At 39.4% G+C, this 19775-nt stretch overlaps 1 protein-coding gene across 8 annotated transcripts in view; it reads left to right on the forward strand.

Annotated features, from left to right (window-relative positions):
• LOC126293193 (uncharacterized) overlaps positions 1 to 19775 on the forward strand; it is a 98647-nt gene that overhangs the window by 54799 nt on the left and 24073 nt on the right. For 5 of the 8 annotated variants that reach the window (XR_007552252.1, XR_007552251.1, XM_049986314.1 and 2 more), the window contains 2 exons: positions 9500 to 9679; positions 14813 to 15042. Coding sequence is in view for 6 of the 8 variants with exons in the window: in XM_049986314.1 (XP_049842271.1) it covers positions 9500 to 9524 (25 nt within the window). In the remaining 2 variants the exon portion in view is untranslated. The remainder of the gene's footprint in view (positions 1 to 9499; positions 9680 to 14812; positions 15043 to 19775) is intronic. The other 3 variants (XM_049986313.1, XM_049986311.1, XM_049986310.1) reach the window with 1 other exon arrangement.

The raw sequence follows: 19775 nt of genomic DNA on the forward strand, positions 1-19775 counted from the left end.
AGAATTTCCGGACACATGTCCATGTAAATCTTTACTTTATTTGTGTGTGAGATATGTTTCCCTAAAGTTTGGCCATACCTTTTTGTAACACCCTGTATACAGTTGGTGGTAGCATTGTGTACCCAAGGTGTAAAAGGGCAGTACCTTGGCACAGCTATCATTTGTATTTGGGTGATCCATGTGAAAAGGTTTCCAATGTGGTTATGGCAGCACGACTTTGACTTTGAAAATGGATTGGTGGTTGGAGCTAGACACACGGGACAATCCATCTGGGAAATAGTTAGGGAATTCAGTATTCTAAGATATCCAGTATCAAAAGTGTGCCAAGAATACCAAATTTCAGGTATTCTCTCTCACCACAGGCAACACCATGGCTGATGACATTTACTTAATGACTGAGAGCAGTGGTTTATTTATTTACACATCAAGTTCCGTATTACCAAATTGAGGAGCAAATCTCAAAGATCATGGAACGTGCCAGTGCATGAAATTACAACATAAAAGTAATAACAGATAAAGATAAAATGTTTATGAACCTGAAAAAAGTCAAGCCATAAGTTTAAATAAACGCAATCAGCAGTACAACAAGAATCGGCTTAATTTTTCAAGGAAATCCTCGACAGAATAGGAGTGACCCATGAGAAAACTGTTCAGCTTCGATTTGAAAGCCTGTCGATTACTGCTAAGATTTTTGAATTTGTGTGGTAGCTTACTGAAAATGGATGCAGCAGTATACTGCACACCTTTCTGCACAAGAGTTAAGGAAGTCCGATCCAGATGCAGGTTTGATTTCTGTGAGTATTAACTGAGTGAAAGCTCCTTACTCTAGGAAATAAGGTAATATTGTTAACAAGAAATGACAGTAAGGAACATATATATTGAGAGGCCAATGTCAAAATACTCAGGCTCATGAACATGAGTCGACAAGAGGTTCGTGAACTTACACCACTTATTGCCCCAACCGCCCGTTTCTGAGCCAAAAATATCCTTTCAGAATGGGAAGAGTTACCCCAAAATATAATGCCACATGACATAAGCAAATCAAAATAAGCAAAGTAAACTAATTTTTGTGTCGATCTTCAGATACCATTTGAACAGCAAAAATGGCAGCGTTAAGTCTTTGAACTAGATCCTGAACGTTGGCTTTCCACGATAATTTACTATCTGTCTGAACACCTAGAAATTTGAACTGTTTTGTTTCATTAATCATATGCCCATTCCGTGAAATTAAAATGTAAGGTTTTGTTGAATTGTGTGTTCGAAACTGCAAAAACTGAGTCTTACAGTGATTTATTTTCTACAAGCCATGAACTTATATCATGAGCTGCACCATTTGAAACCGAGCCTATGTTGCACACGACATACCTTACTACCAAGCCAGTGTCATCAGCAAACACAAATATTTTAGAGTTACCCGTAATACTAGAGGGCATATCATTTATATAAATAAGGAACAGGAGCGGCCCCAACACTGATCCCTGCCCCCCAACCCCCACTTGACAGTACCACACCCAGACCCCCCACATCACAGCCATTATCAACATCGTGAATAATGACCTTTTTCTGTCTGTTATTAAAGTAAAAGGTGAACCAATTGTGAGTTACTCTCCATATTCCGTAATGTTCCAACTTCTGGAGCAATATTTTGTGATCAACACATTCAAACTCCTTAGTCAAATAAAAACAAATGCATAGTGCTCAAAACCTTTTGTTTAACCCATCCAGTACCTCGTGTGGGGGAAAAAATGATCAATTATCCTTACATACACACGAGGAGGTATTGAATAGAATTGGAGAGAAGAGAAATTTGTGGCACAACTTGACTAGAAGAAGGGATCGGTTGGTAGGGCATATTCAGAAGCATCAAGGGATCACCAGTTTAGTACTGGAGGGCAGCGTGGAGGATAAAAATCGTACAGGGAGACCAAGAGATGAATACACCAAGGAGATTCGGAAGGATGTAGGTTGCAGTAAGTATTGGGAGATGAAGAAGCTTGCACAGGATAGAGTAGCATGGAGAGCTGCATCAAACCAGTCTCAGGACTGAAGACAACAACAACAACAACAACAACAACAACAACACAGCCTTTTCAATAACTTCAACAAACTCTGATCCTTTTCAATAACTTCAACAAGCACTGATGCTATAGAAATAGGTCTAAAATTGTCTACATTATTCGTTTCTCCCTTTTTATAAAGCAGCTACTGAGGGCTTTAATCGCTCAGGAAACTGACCATTCCTAAAGAAAAAATTACAAATATGGCTAAGTACAGAGCTAACATGTACAATGCAGTACTTTAATATTCTACTAGGCACTCAATCATATCCATGAGTCCTTAATCTTCAGTGATTGAATTATTGACTCAATCTCCCCCTTGTCTGTATCACAGGAGTATTTCAAACATGAATCTTGGAAAAGCATTTGCCAAGAGAGTTGCATGATTCCCTTTAGAAACTAAATTTTTTTTAATTCACCAGCAATGCTCAGGAAATGGTTGTTAAATACTGTACATATATGTGATTTATCAGTGACAGAAATATTTTTACTATGAACTGACTTTGTATCGTCGACCTTGTGCTGCTGACCAGACACTTCCTCCACAACTGACCATATGGTTTTAATTTTGTCCTGTGAATTAACTATGTTATTTGCATACCATGTACTCTTTGCCTTCCTAATAACATTTTTAAGCACCATACAGTACTGTTTGTAATGGGCTACTGAAGTTTGATTGTGATTCCTCCTAACATTTTGACATAATTCCCGCTTTATTCCACATGATATCCTTATCCCACTAGTCAGCCAACCGGGCTGTCCATTACTGCTAGTACCCCGTTTAGAACATTGTAATGGAAAGCAACTCTCAAAGCGCATGACAAATGTGTTAAGGATAGCATTATATTTTTCATCTATGTTAACGGCACTATAAGCATCCTGCCACTCTTGTTCCTTAACGAGGTTTAAAAAACTCTGTTGCTGTTGGATTAACTTTCCTACATAGTTTGTAATTATATGTGACATTTGTTTGAGCACAGAAGCGTTTTAGTGTTAAAATTTGTGCGTCATGGTCTGAAAGGCCATTCACCCTCTCACTATCAAAATATTGTCTAAGGCTGTGCTACTGTTCCCCTGCACCCTAGTTGTAAAAAACACAGTCTGCATCAGATCATATGAATTTAGGAGATCTACCAACAATCCCTTTTCTTCTACATCTAAATACATACTCCGCAATCCACCATACGGTACGTGGCGGAGGGTACCTCTTACTACAACTAGCATCTTCTCTCCCTGTTCCACCCCCAAAGAGAACGAGGGAAAAATGACTGCCTATATGCCTCTGTACAAGCCCTAATCTCTCTTATCTTATCTTTGTGGTCTTTCTGCAAAATATAAGTTGGCGGTAGTAAAATTGTACTGCAGTCAGCCTCAGTAGCGATTCACGAAAAGAATGCCTCCTTTCCTCCAGGGACACCAACCCGAGTTTCTGAAGCATTTCCGTAACACTTGCGTGATGATCAAACATACTAGTAACAAATCTAGCACCCCGCCTCTGAATTGCTTGTATGTCCTCCCTCAATCCGACTTGATAGGGATCCCAAACGCTCGAGCGGTACTCAAGAATAGGTTATATTAGTGTTTTATAAGCACAGATGAACCACATCTTCCCAAAATTCTACCAATGAATCGAAGGCGACTGTCCGCCTTCCCCACAACTGCCATTACATGCTTGTCCCACTTCTTATCGCTCTGCAATGTTATGCCCAAATATTTAATCGACGTGACTGTGTCAAGTGCTACACTACTAATGGAGTATTCAAAGATTACAGGATTCTCTTTCCAATTCATCTGCATTAATTTACATTTATCTATATTTAGAGTTAGCTGCCATTCTTTACACCAATCACAAATCCTGTCCAAGCCATCTTGTATCCTCTTACAATCACTCAAGGACGACACCTTCTCGTACACCACAACATCATCAGTAAACAGCCGGACATTGCTATCCAGCCTAACCAAAAGATCATTTATGTAGATAGAAAACAACCGCAGACCTACCATACTTCCCTGGGGCACTCCAGATGATACCCTCACCTCCGATGAACCCGCACCATCGAGGACAACGTACTGGATTCTATTACTTAAGAAGTCATCATCATATACAAAATGAATATTGCATAGAGTTGTCAGCACTAACAGGTAAGAAGTACCTCGTGAAATAATCACAGACATCAATGTGGGACATATGACAAACATATTTGTTAGGACACTGCCAAAATTTGGCATTAATGGGCTACGGAAACAGACAGACCACTGCGAGTGCCTCTGCTAATGGCACGACATCGCCTGCAGCACCTCTCCTTGCCTGGTGATTATCAGTTGTACCCTAGATGACTGGAAAACCGTGGACTGGTGAGATAAGTCATGATTTCAGTTCATATGAGCTGATGGTAGGGTTTGAGTATAGCACAAAGCCATGGGCCTACCGTATTTACTCGAATCGAAGCCGCACTTTTATTCCAGTTTTTGTAATCCAAAAACCCGCCTGCGGCTTAGAATCGAGTGAAAAATGTTGGTAGGTGCCGCCACAACTAACTTCTGCCGTCGAATATATGTAGCCCTACACAGGCATGCTTTGCTGGCACAACGATAAATACTGGCGCCAAAACCTCTGCGTCAGTAAATAAATTAAAAGGAAAGAAAGAAAGGAAAAAAAAAAGTGGAAGACGACCGTTTTTTTCTCTGCCCCGATTTTCGACCACTGCATTTTCATACATTATCCAACGAAGTAAATACAAATTCCATATTGTTCATCTTCGAATGTAGCAGCATTTCAATGTACTACGAAAATCCGACTGGCAAGACTGTTTGGGATGTTCGTCAATATGGCCAACTCTACATTCTGAATTTTTTCCTAGCTGTGAGAAGAGATGCTTGCTAATAGGAACTTTTATGAATTGTGAGTCACATGCAGTATTTTCGTCACCATAAGAATAATACGAATATAAACATTTTGCCATGTATTCGTTCGTGTTTGCTGCTATCTCATTTAAATCCTGTCTGCCTAATAATCTACGAAACTAGTGTGAGACAACAGCAAATGCGGAAGAATATACGTATCATGTCATGTTTATATTCGTATTATTCTTATGCCTAATAGTGATACAATCAAAAATGAAGCACGACAATTGACTAGATTTTTAAATCTAAGATGACTCTAATTTCTGTGCAGAATGTAATGTACAAAAGAGGCGTCTGCATAGATTTTCAAACGGAATTTATTTTTAGCTAATCTCTCATTCAGAACATCTATCATACGTAGTCTTTTATTTGGTTCTTGTTTATCATTATCGAAGAAAGCAGCAGCGTAAGTAACAACAAATAGCAGTCTCTTCCCATTGTTTCGCTAATGAGACAATTCCTCTCTTTTTTTATTGTAAGTGGCGGTAGCGTGCACAAAAGCAAGCCATGCCGCGAGCAGCGGGCGACAGGTCGTAAACACTCACTATCAGAATGCGACAAACAATGCATTACACAGTACAGTAATGCATTTTCAGCTTAGAGTGACGCAAACACCTATAACAAAGATAACGGCCCTTTTCAGATAAAAAAAAAATAAGCAACCGATCCGAACCAGACGAAGCACGTGAAAAAGGAAGGATACCCGTATAAATATGGACTGAGCACCTGACGCATAGCAATGGCTACCTGATAAACCTTAACTGCTAAGCTTATGACTCGAACCAAGCTACTGTTGCTGTTTTGCCATTCATTCGACCTCAATTGTGTCTCGTATTACAATAGACCAACTTTGTTTCGATTTGGAGGTGCGGCCACAAACCTTTCTCTTCCCTTCAATTTCAAGTCTCATATTTCAGGTGTGGCTTAGATTCAGGAAAAATTTTTTTCCCTTGAATTTAGAATCTCGTTTTTCAGGTGCGGCTTAGATTCGAGTAAATACGGTAAGTGTCAACAATGCACTGTGCCAGCTGTTTGTAACACTGTAAAGGTGTGGGCTGTGTTTACATGGAATGGATTGGGTCTTCTGAACAAACTGAGCCGATCATTGACTGAAAATTGTTATGTTCACCTACTTTGAGACCATTTGCAGCCATACACAGGATTCATTTTCCCAAACAATGATGGAATTTTGTGGATGACAATGTGCCATGCCCCCAGACCACGATTGTTCATGATTGATTTGAGGTACATTCTGGACAGCTTGAGTGAATGATTTGGCCAGCCAGATTTCCCAACATGAATGCCATCGAACATTTATGGGACGTAATTGAGCAGTCGGTTCCTGCACAAAATCCTGCACCGGCAACAATTTCCCAACTATGGACAGCTGTAGAGGCAGCATGGCTCAATATTTGTGCAGCCTCCAATGACTTGTCAAGTCCACACATTGTCATGCTGCCCTACTCCAGGCAAAAGTTCATCTGACACTGCATTAGGAAGTGTCTCATAATGTTTGTCACCTCGGTGTCTTAAGTCGGATGAAGATACACTTACCTCAAAATTATATCCAGATCAATTATTTCGATGCTGGTGCAGGAAACCAAAAAGTTTCAGTGTGGAGAGTGTCATTATTTGCTGGGGCATATGGGATTTTTCTGAATTAAATTGTAGCTCAAATTGTAGAAGTACTTCAGAATACATTTTGTGATCCATCATTAATTGTTGTCAGTTGACTTTTTTTTTTTACATATTTTAATGTTGTTGTTGTGGTCTTCAGTTCAGAGACTGGTTTGATGCAGCTCTCCATGCTACTCTATCCTGTGCAAGCTTCTTCATCTCCCAGTACCTACTGCAGCCTACATTCTACTGAGTCTGCTCAGTGTATTCATCTATTGGTCTCCCTCTATGGTTTTTACCCTCCACACTGCCCTCCAATGCTAAATTTGTGATCCCTTGATGCCTCAGAACATGTCCTACCAACCGGTCCCTTCTTCTAGTCAAGTTGTGCCACAAGCTACTCTTCTCCCCAATTCTGTTAAATACCTCCTCATTAGTTATGTGATCTACCCATCGAATCTTCAGCATTGTTCTGTGGCACCACATTTCGAAAGCTTCTATTCTCTTCTTGTCCAAACTATTTATCGTCCATGTTTCACTTACATACATGGCTACACTCTATACAAATACTTTCAGAAACGTCTTCCTGACACTTAAATCTACACTTGATGTTAACAAATTTCTCTTCTTTAGAGACGCTTTCCTTGCCACTGCCAGTCTACATTTTATATCCTCTCTACCTCAACCATCATCAGTTATTTTGCTGCCCAAATAGAAAAAATCATCTACTACTGTAAGTGTATTGTTTCCTAATCTAATACCCTCAGCATCACCCGATTTAATACCACTACATTCCATTATCCACATTTTGCTTTTGTTGATGTTGACCTTATATTCTCGTTTCAAGACATTGTCCATTCCACTCAACTGCTCTTCCAGGTCCTTTGCTATCTCTGACAGAATTACAATGTCATTGGCAAAGCTCAAAGTTTTTATTTCTTCTCCATGGATTTTAATTCCTATTCCGAATATTTCTTATGTTTCCTTTACTGCTTGCTCAATATACAGATTGAATAACATTGGGGAGAGGCTACAACCCTGTCTCACTCCCTTCCCAACCACTGCTTCCCTTTCATGCCCTTCTACTCTTATAACTGCCATCTGGTTTCTGTACAAATTGCAAATAGCCTTTCGCTCCATGTAATTTACCCCTGACACTTTCAGAATTTGAAAGAGAGTATTCCAGTCAACATTGTCAAAAGCTTTCTCTACAAATGCTAGAAATGTAGGTTTGCCTTTCCTCAATCTTTCTTCTGAGATAAGTCGTAGGGTCAGTATTGCCTCGCGTATTACAACATTTCTACAGAATCCAAATTGATCTTCCCTGAGGTCAGCTTCTACCAGTTTTTCCATTCGTGTGTAAAGAATTCACATTAGTATTTTGCAGCCGTGGCTTATTAAACTGATAGTTCGACATATTTTAATATTATACTGAAATAAGCATGTGGTTGGCCAATTGGAAAAAAAGGATATGGAGAGTGGTAATGTAGCACTATTGCTAATTTCATTGCGACATCTAGTGACACAGGCTTTAAGATGAGGATTATGTGAGAGATCTTCAGAGATGTGATTCAAATGCCAACAGGGAGAAACGGCTATTCCGAATTAAAATTTTCAGTTGCATTTCACTATGTCATCCGTTAGGTTTTCAGATGGAATGAAAAAATATGAACTGTGAGCTTTAGTTGCATGAGGTTAAATAACTTTAATATTGTTGCAATTTGTTCATTTTTGTGTGTGAAATCAGAGTCTCAAAAATCACTGCCTGATATATAAAGTGACCTAATTGTTGGAAGGGATGGTAATGATAAAAAATAAGGAACAAATAATTTGTGTGTGGTAAGTGAAATTAATAACAATGAATCGTCACAGTTGGTTACAATGGATAATGTAAATTCAAATTCTAATGTGTTGAATTCTGATATTTATTAAAGATTATACTGTTAATTGATGTAAAGAATGGTGGCACAAAGACTGTATCTTTTATACAGATATGGACGTTGTCTCTGTGGTCACTGATGGAGACCTTCACATGCAAACTGTTGCAGACTTGAATGTGTACAGTTACACATCTGTGCTGGTGAAAGTACACAGTTAATAGTGTCACTCATAATTTGTGTCCATGTTTAAACTAAATGTACATCTATTTTTACAATGACTAACATGTAGGAGCTCGAATGACAGATTGACGTATAAATAATTAGATTTCTATAAATGGGGGAGAATTACATTAGGAAATGAGACTTTTAAAGTAGTAAAGGAGTTTTGCTACTTGGGGAGCAAAATAACTGATGATTGTCAAAGCAGAGAGGATATAAAATGTATACTGGCAATGGCAAGAAAAGCATTTCTGAAGAAGAGAAATTTGTTAACATTGAGTATAGATTTATGTGTCAGGAAGTCGTTTCTAAAAGTATTTGTATGGAGTGTAGCCATGTATGGAAGTGAAACGTGGACACTAAATAGTTTAGACAAGAAGAGAATAGAAGCTTTTGAAATGTGGTGCTGCAGAAGAATGCTGAAGATTAAATGGGTAGACCACATAACTAATGTGGAGGTATTGAATAGAATTGGGGAGAAGAGAGATTGTGGCACAACTTGACTAGAAGAAGGGATTGGTTGGTAGAGCATATTCTGAGGCATCAAGGAATCACTAATTTGGTATTGGAGGACAGTGTGGAGGGAAAAAATCGTAGAGGGAGACCAAGAGATGAATACACTAAACAGATTCAGAAGGATGTAGGTTGCCATAGGTACTGGGAGATGCAGAGGCTTGCACAGGTAAGAGTAGCATGCAGAGCTGCATCAATCCAGTCTCTGGACTGAAGAAGACGATGACGAAAACAACAACAACAACAAAATGATTACACAGGCACATCTATCAAAATTGTGTTACATACTTTTCTTCTTTGTAATTGCAGGCCCGGATGTCTACCACAGCTCTAGCGGCTGCAGCTGCAGTATGCTACCAACCTCCAGAATGAGACTGTGCTTGCTATTTCACGGGGCTGTCCCAATCTGTGTGAGCTGAGGTTAAGGAAGTCAGAGTTTATTACCGACGTAGGACTCAGCGAGATCCACCGTCTGAAAAATTTAAAAATGTGAGTAGTTATTGTTCACTGAATGCATGTAATGTTTTACTGGATACATGTCAAGTTGCAGACAAGCACAATTAACAAGGGGAGGCCATGACATTTGGAACGTGTATATACTGCAAACTTTGTACACTTGTAGTACTCTGTTGTTGTTGTTGTTGTTGTTGTTGTTGTGGTCTTCAGTCCAGAGACTGGATTGATGTAGCTCTCCATGCCACCCTATCCTGTGCAAGCTTCTTCATCTCCCAGTACCTACCGCAACCTACATCCTTCTGAATCAGCTTAGTGTATTTATCTCTTGGTCTCCCTCTACAATTTTTTACCCTCCATGCTGCCCTCCAATGCTAAATCTGTGATCCCTTGATGCCTCAGAACATGTCGTACCAACCGGTCCCTTCTTCTTGTCAAGTTGTGCCACAAACACTTTTTCTCCCTAATTCTATTCAATACCTCCTCACTAGTTATGTGGCCTACCCATCTAATCTTCAGCATTAGCGCGTACTTATCAAGTGTTATTGAGAAAAATCACAAGATAACTTAGATAGTCGAATATATATCTGAGCGTGGCCATTTTAACCATGATGCGGCTGTTGCTGACTGGTGCCGGTACCGTAGCTCAGTGTGTTCGTCAGTAGTTAGCTGCCCTTAATAATAAAAGAACTGGGCGAATGGATGAAGGAACAAACTGCACGGGTGTCATCGGACATCTGCCCTGAACAAATTCAACGAACAATATAGAACAAAATGTTTTATTTTTATTTATTTTTAAAATTGTTTGGCGTTCAAGCCGGTGGATCGCTGGATCGAGTTCCGTTCATCATTTTTTTTCCAACACAGTTTTTTTTCTTTATTATTTATATTACAATTGATATAATTGGGAAAATACGTGTAATCGGATGAACTTTTATTAAATTCACAATGTTATTTGTCAGTCTACTAATTTTTATTATCACAAATAATGTGTAATATTCATAACTATCGACTAGTAAACGACCAAACGCATAAAGTGATACCGAAAATGTATGCTTGTCTGTGATTTGAGAAATCCCTTATACTGGGAAGGAGCCCGAAACGACTTGTTAGCTCCAAGCTTTGACCTGCACAGTCGGCTTTTGAAAGACGTACAAATAACCGTCGCTTTCGACATTACAAGTACAAGTTGCAGGATGGTATTTTTCTTAAAAACATGGAAACATAAAGCTAAATGGCACCAGCTGCATTGAATAAATGCTATGTTTCCACATATGCGAGATCTTTTGACATTTTCCGTGGAAAAACAAACTTCATTAACATTTTCAAAAACCTCTCTTTCAGATGATAGTTTGGAAGCAAACCATGCATAACACAGTATTTCCTTAAAAATCGGCACTTATAAGTGGTTATGCAGTATCGAGTGTATTTTAATAGCGTCTTCCGAGAAGCAATTTCTCGTTCTCTTTCGATTAAATAGAAACAGTTTTGAAGACACGGACAAGCGTACATTTTCAGTATCACTTTGCGTTTGGTAGTTTACTAGTCGATAGTTACGAATATTACGTTATTTGTGATAATAAAAATTAGTAGACTGACAAATAACAACGTGAATTTAATAAAAGTTCATCCGATTACACGTATTTTTCCCATTATATCAATTGTAATATAAGTAGTAAAGAAAATGACTGTGCTGAAAATTAAAAAAAAAACTGACGAACAGAACTTGATCCAGCGATCCAGCATCTTAAACGCCAAACAATTAAAAAAAAAAAAAAAATGTACCACACTGTTCGCTGAATTTGTTCAGGGCGGACGTCCGATGACACCTGTGCAGTTTGTACCTTCATCCGTTCACCCGGTTTTTTTATTATAAAGGGTAGCTAATGCTCGGACTGAACACCCTGAGCTACCGTACCGGCACACCTCAGCCACAACCAATTCGTGGTTAAAATGGCCACGCACAGATATATATTCAACAACTGAAATTATCTTGAGATTTTTTTTCTCAATAATGCTTGAGAAGTACGCGCTACTGCTTACACATTTTGTTGTCCTCATGGAGTACTAAGAGTGTACAAAGTTTGCAGTAAATCCGCGTTCCAAACGTAGTGGCCTCCCCTTGTAAGACACTTACCTTTTGACCACAGCTTCATCAGTAAAAGTGAGATGCACACAAGGCAGCCAACTCCAGTATCTCGGGCTGAAATGCAACTTTCACGTGGGATGCAAGCAGTGATCTGGAGGGGAAGGAATGGTGTACGGGTGGGGCAAGAGCTGAACACTGTCTGGAGGTGTGTACAGGCACTAGAATACCAAAAGGTGCAGTGTCAGGACATTACAAGGCAGGGAGGAGGGGAAAATAGGAGCAAAAAAAAGGGGAGTGGGGAAAGACCGGTGGATAGGTTGCCAGAGGGCAGCAAATAAACAGAGTGGTAGATGAGAATGGGGAGGAGGTGATAGGACAGGGGTGGAAAAGGTTGGTTGGACGGTTACTGTAGGTTGAAGCCTGTGGGCATTCTAGTCCCTGCACTCTCCACCAGACAGCTTCCATCTCTCTCCCAACCCGTTTACTACTCTCCTTCCCCCTTCCCCGCCCCCACTCCCTCCAGACTGCTGCTTGCGTCCCACAGGATAGTTGCATTCCGGCCCGAGATGCTGGAGTTAGCAGTCGTGTGGGTGAGGTGTGCTTGCGTGTGTGTTGGTGGATGGTGTGTCTCTCTCTTACTGATGAAGGCTGCGGCAAAAAGCTATATGCGAGTGTCTTCTAATTGTGCCTGTCCGCAAATTGACGTGTCTTCTTTACGGTAAGTAGCAATCTGTCTTTTCCTACATTGTTGACATTCCTTCCTGGAATTTCCATTGTTTGGTTAATGTTTTAGTGACTTTGATGTAGTAAAGAGTAGATGCAAATTTATCAGTATTGACAACTGAATAGAGTTTGTTAATGATCAAGTGAGCATTGAAAGACCCGACTCGAAACAAGGCCCTGGGAGTATTAAAATCCATGGAGAAGAAATAAAAACTTTGAGGTTTGCCAATGACATTGTAATTGTGTCAGAGACAACAAAGGACCTGGAAGAGCAGCTGAACAGAATGGACAGTGTCTTGAAAGGAGGGTATAAGATGAATGTCAACAAAAGCAAAACGAGGATAACGGAATGTAGTCGAATTAAATCGGGTGATGTTGCAGGAATTAGTTTAGGAAATGAGACACTTAAAGTAATAAATGACTTTTGCTATTTGGGGAGCAAAATAACTGATGATGGTCAAAGGAGAGAGGATATAAAATGTAGACTGGCGGTGGCAAGGAAAGCGTTTCTGAAGAAGAGAAATTTGTTAACATCGAGTGTAGATGTAAGTGTCGTGAAGTCTTTTCTGAAAGTATTTGTATGGAGTGTAGCCATGTATGGAAGTGAAACGTGGACAATAAATAGTTTAGACAAGAAGAGAGTAGAAGCTTTCAAAATGTGGTGCTACAGAAGAATGCTGAAGATTAGATGTGTAGATCACATAACTAATGAGGAGGTATTGAATAGAATTGAAGAGAAGAGAAATTTGTGGCACAACTTAACTAGAAGAAGTGATCGGTTGGTAGAACATGTTCTGAGGCATTTAGGGATCACCAATTTAGTACTGGAGGGCACCGTGGAGGGTAAAAATCATAGAGGGAGACCAAGAGATGGATGCACTAAACAGATTCAGAAGGATGTAGGTTGCAGTAAGTACTGGGAGATGAAGAAGCTTGCACAAGATAGAGTAGCATGGCGAGCTGCATCAAACCAGTCTCTGGACTGAAGACCACCACCACCACCACCACCACCACCACAACAACAACAACAACAAGAAATCAGATATATAATGGAAAGTTCTCACTCATTTCTTCTCAGTTGTGGTCTTACTGAGGTACCATGGGCAGAGGCTGTCAGCATTGGCAATCTGTAAATTAAATAATTGTCCATGTAATAAATGATGACTAATTGAAAACCTCAGGTGCCGTCAGGTGTTTTTGATACCCCTCGATGTGGACAGCTGAAAATGTGTGCCCCGACCGGGACTCGAACCCGGGATCTCCTGCTTACATGGCAGATGTTCTATCCATCTGAGCCACCGAGGACACAGATGAATAGCGCGACTGCAGGGACTTATCCCTTGCACGCTTCCTGTGAGACTCACATTCCCATCTGCCTAAAATTCTACATACATATTGTACCTTATAGACATTTGCCCACTCACTCATTACTCGCGCACACTTTGGCAATTCCCGTAAGAGTTTGGGCAACCTGTGCATATTCACACAGACAAAGGTCAATAGCTGGGTAGCCTTTAACTATATATACGAAGACAGTAACTTGTCTTACAGGTCAGCCTTTCCTTTGTAACCTTTTTCAGGCTACCCGTGTCTCTTCTCTGATGAAGGAACTACTAGTTCCAAAAGCTAGGAAGTCTCTCCCTCATACTTTTATACTGGTCTCTTGCCAGTACTACACATTCACTTCTTTAAAATTAGTCTGGCTAGTAATTCTGTCTTGTAATGTGTTGGTATGTGATCATAATCCTATGGATCATTGGATCATATACTTAATTTTTGCCTTAGTATCCTTCCCGTGTACCTCCATTACACTTACTGAAAACGAGCTTCGGGCCTCGAAACCTCTCCCCACGGCTCAGACGACCTCTTCACGCCCTCCTCGGTGGGAGGAGGTCATTTTGGCCCGGTTACGGATTGGACACTGCCGGTTCAACCACCGCCATCTGCTGACGGCTGTGCCGGCGCCGTTCTGCCCGTGTGGGCAATTGCTGACGGTACGCCACATTTTAACGTCCTGTCCGAATTGTAATACACTGCGCATTGATCTCGGCCTGCCATGTACTCTGGATGTTGTTTTATCCACTTGACAAACCTGTATAAGGACATTTGATTATGCTGTTTTCTTTTAATCCCTTGCCTGTTAATGTGTCTTTTATAGTGTTGTCCTTTTTAGTTGCTGTTTTAACACTGTGCCTTGCAGTGCATTCATAATTTCGTCTGGGTGCTGCTGACCACTATAGTTGTGCACCCTAAAAAAGGGTTTTGGGGGGGGGGGGGTGTACTACTGGACTGGATGGTGAAGGCTCTTATAATATGTAAAGAACTTTCTTGTATCTTTGTGTGTGTTGTTTATGCAGATTGGAGCTTTCTGGGTGCAACGGGCTGGGTGGAACTGCAATCGCTCGGTTGCACAGCTTCCACTTCTGCACACACTGGTTCTTCAGTTGTTCCACAACCTGTGTGCACTACAGCCGGGCCTTCAACACGTACTGAACTTGAAGGAGCTGAGGTGCCTCGATATCCTCAAGAGCTGCAATATCAAAGCTATGCCGTTTGTTGAATTTCCTGAGAAGCTGTTGAACCTCAGGTGGGTAGTATTGCTGCAGTTGCATAGTAATAAATTCGTTTATCTCGTACATGACCTCATATTGCAATGATGTCGTGTCTTTTCTCAAAAATGTGCTATATTGCGAATAATCGAAAAATACAGGGTGTTCGAAAAGTCTTTCCCTTATTACATAAATTGATAACACGGGCTAAAAGTAAGATACGAATTTTAAACTGGTGTCTAATTGTTTACAAACTATCAATATTTCCCCCCACCCCCCACACATGAGTAAACTTCCACATGAGCACCCTCGGTAGCACTTCCGAAGGTGAATGTTGCACGATTGAATTATCGGGGCATGCTTCTTCACTGATGCTACCATCACATTTGCAGTGTATCTGGACATGCTGCAACTGTATGCTGTTTCTCAGCTGCTTCAGTATCACCCAGATGTCTTGTTTCAGCAAGATGGTGCACCGCCTCATTGGGGTTTGGACGTCCGTGCCGATCTCAATATGACCACTATTAAAATTCTCTTAGTGTCTTCATTAGTTTCAAAAGCTTCAAGAGACGTAAGACATACAAAAGAAACACTTTATCGTCTTCTTGTTCTTGGCTCCAGTTATTGTGTCTAGGGGTACATCCTTGCGGCTGAAATTTTGATTTAGAGTTGCTGGTTCTCATTGAACAGAATAACTGATGAAATTCTTTCTGTTGCTATGAGTATCTTTTTATTTTATCCCCTTTTTCTATGTCACTCTGACTTTACAGTTTTCACTTCTGAACGTAAATTCACATTGTTGCTGACGAGATTAGCAATTCGCCTGCTTCCATCGAAGGCATGCCCACTACTACTTACATTCTGCAGTACTCACAATATTCCAAAGAGTTTACAAAACAAGAATTTACAAACTTTCTAGACAAAAAAAAAAAGAATCCCTACCAAGATAGATCATTATTTTATAAATGAGTTTGGAAATAAATGCAATAAGTAGAATTATATTGCTCAATTAATTAACTGAATGTACAGAGCACTAACAAATTAATTTGCTTTTATACATTTTAGCCTGAAATGTAATACATCGCACACAAAATCGAATGAAGTTCTTTCAGTTAGACAGCTGAGAATGTTCACCTATACCCGATTTGGGTTTAATGCTGGTATCGACTAGTTTTATATAAAAAGAAAGGTAATGTTAGAGGAGGGTGTCCCATCACATGTCGAGTTCACGAATATGCACTTCCTCTATGGCGCAGCAGAAGGCAATGCACGAGTGACGAGCCAACGGTATATGAAAATGTTTCCAAACAGAAGGGCACCAAACCATCAGACTTTCACAGCTGTGAATGGGCTTTTAAGGGAATATGGCGTTTGTGGTGTGCCACAGTTAGGCCGACCTGGATGGAGTGGGTGTTGAGAACATACTGTAAATGGTAGACAGAGATCCGACCACAAGTCCCTTCCACATAAGTTTGGAAAGTAGGAGATGAGGTATTGGCAGAAGTAAAGCTGTGAGGACGGGGCGTGCATCGTGCTTTGGTAGCTCAGATGATAGAGCATTAGCCTGCGAAAGGCAAAGGTCCCGAGTTCCGAGTCTCGGTCCGGCACACAATTTTAATCTGCCAGGAAGTTTGTGGTATGGATTGTCTATTAACCATTCGTGCAGTTTACTTTTAAAATTATTGAAAGGTGTATTAAGTGCAGTATGTGGTAATTTGTTAAATAATTTCAAACAGTTCACTTTGTGAGAGTTGCCTGTTTTTTGTCAGCCTATGTTTTGGAATGTCAATACTCTGCTTCTGGTGACATGAAAATGTGTGTTCTCTCTGATGTCAATTTTGTTCCATTCTTTTTAGCATATATCATTGACGCATAAATATAAAGATTTATCCCTGTCATTATTTCCATTTTGATGAATAAGGGACGGCAGTGTTCTTGTGGACCAATCTTACACATTATTCGTAGCACCTCTTGTATCATTAGTACATCACTGACATGACGCGAGTGGCCCCGTAGTAACAGCCCATAAGATATACAAGTCCGAAAAAGTGCAAAGTAAGCTGTTCAGAGATATTTGTTACTCGCTAGATTAGACAGTTTCCAGATGAGATAAGGTACCCATGATAACTTTTTGCAGACCTAGTTTATGTGCGGTTGCCAGTTAAGTTTGGAATCAATGTGTATTCCAAGCTGTTTTACAGATTTTGGTTCTACCTCTGTAGCCAGTCCCAAATTCAGATGCTGAATTTTTACTGGGTTATGTAGAAGTTTGTTAGTCGAGAACTAGTCTAGGTGAGAGTGTCCTGTGATTTCTGGTGTCACTTTGATAAATGTCGATCTGTGCCGATTAAGGTTGCATCATCTGCATAGCAGGTAACTGACCCAGATCCAATATAAATGGCAAGGACAGAGCCCTGAGGTACACCAGAGTGTGTCTATTTTGAATCCACACAAATTGTCTCCTGTTACTTGGATAAAAAGTTGATTATTTCTAACTCTGTTTTATTTATACCATAATACTTTTGTTTGGCTTAAAGGATGTCAAAGGGGATACAATCAAATTCCTTATTCAGATCACAAAGCTCAAGTGAGGGTGTTTTGTTTATTTTCAAATTCAGTTAATGTCTCATTAACTATTTCAAGGACTGCAGGGTGGTATTTTTCCCTTGTTGAAAACCATACTGTCTGTTACAGAGGTCATACTTTTCAAAACAGTTGCTTAGCTGTTTGTGGAAAATTGCTTCAAATATTTTGGAAAAGGTTGGTACAATAGACACTGGTCTATAGTTTTCAGGGAGGTGTTTTTCCCCCTTTTTTTTATATGGGTATAACTTTGGAAATTTTGAGCTGATCAGGGAAAACTCCAACTTCTATGCAATTATTCATAATAAAAACAAGTGTATTGAAAATGAGGTGTATTGTCCTTTTCATTCTGTAGTTAGATAGCCAGTAGTAGTCCATGCTTTTCTAGTTTGAAAATTTTCTAACAATATTTAGTATATCCTTGGGTGTTACAGGGTCCCAGTGAAATTCATGCCCTTTAATTAGCTGATCAGCAAGCATATCAATTGCTGGTGTGCCTGACTGTTTAATTTTTTATTTTAATTCATTTACTGTAGTTGTAAAATATTTATTGAGCTCTTGTGGCTAAAGTAGAACGTCTTGTTTGGATAGAAGTGTGTTCTTGTTTTATAATATCCCAAGAAGTCTTGCATTTGTTTGGGGCTCCTTCTATATAATTTTCATAGGCAGCTTGTTTGGCAAGTTTAAGGTTGGCTTCGTAATGTTTTTTACACTTCAGATAGTCTTTACAATAAGTATCATTTTGATCTATCCCACATTAGCCCTTGTTTTTCTAGGTTTTGTACAGTGGAAGCATCTTTTCCCGGATACTAGCCAAGTCATCAGTGTATCATGTAATCTTTTTACATTTCCTATTTGTTTTAGTACTGTTTCTTTTCATTGCTGAGCAAGAGTACTATAAGTCAGTATATGTCTTAAAGAAATTATTAAAAAGTGTTTCAACAGTTGATTGATCTGTGTCATATTCATAAACAAAGTCCCAGTTTACCTTTCTGAGGGTGTCTATGAATAACTTAACATATTCCTCTTTCTGACTTCTAACCCATGTCATGCTTGGCTTCTTATTTGCAACCTTATAATCCTTACCTCACTGTGTATACTGGTATGTTAGGAGTAGAGGATCATGATCTGCAAAAGATTGATCTTCAGTGCTTACACTATATAGGTCTCTTGAAAAATTGCGTATAATATAGTCCAAACAGCCATTTCCACATGTCAGGCTATTGTTAGTATAATATAGATTTTAGTGATCTGAGTAGGTTTAAGAATGTTTTTGTGTTGAGTTTATAACATCCCAGCTCTATCCACCAAATTATAACATTTCAGCTTCCTCAACCAAATTATAACGTCCCAGGACTTTCTGCACCAAATTATAACATTTCAGCTCCTCAACACCAAATGAAAACGTTGGATTAGGAGGTGTCTGCTTCGTGCAAAAGGTCTTGAGTTCATATTGACGACAACAGGAAATTCTTCATTACAGACGTTTATTTACAAACAGAACTGTTAGACTTCACAGACTCAACAACTGACTCTCCGAGCTAACCGCACTGCATATCCGAACTGAACTGGCAACTGACAACTCCTAGGTGTATTAATATCTTTCCAAACAATGAGAGTCTTTGACAATGTTTCGTTTATAATACGATAGCAATTCACGACTTAAAACTAAATTAGACATTACAGAATTTTAGTACAGATTAAAGTAAGTAAAAGGATCAGTACATATAAATTCTTACAAGCACAATTTCCAAATAGATTTTATAGCATTTTTCTACCAGCTTCTGGATAACCTTCACCAGATTTGTACCGATGTTTCCAGAAATATCTTGACATTTGATTCTGGATATTTCTTGAGTGATTTAGAACAACTATTTATATGTAAAATGATTTAAATCGTGTTTCAAAACGTAAATAAATCTTTTTAGCAATATTTCTTGATACAAATGGTCTTTCGAAATTAGGTTATGAAACAGTTTTCACAAGTTTTCGTATTTTTGCAATCATAATATAGAATTTCTCCATAGAAAGTTCCAGAAGTGTGCATTAAACGTTCATTTACAGACTTTCTCTTTAGCTGGTGAGTTTTTAAAAGTATCTTGTCCATATTATACAAAATAATTTAGCTCAAAACTGATAATTTATACAATTAATCAGAGCTACAGCAAACAGTGAGTCTTTCTTTTAC

This window comes from Schistocerca gregaria, chromosome 10 (assembly GCF_023897955.1).
Source record: "Schistocerca gregaria isolate iqSchGreg1 chromosome 10, iqSchGreg1.2, whole genome shotgun sequence".
NCBI lineage: Eukaryota > Metazoa > Arthropoda > Insecta > Orthoptera > Acrididae > Schistocerca > Schistocerca gregaria.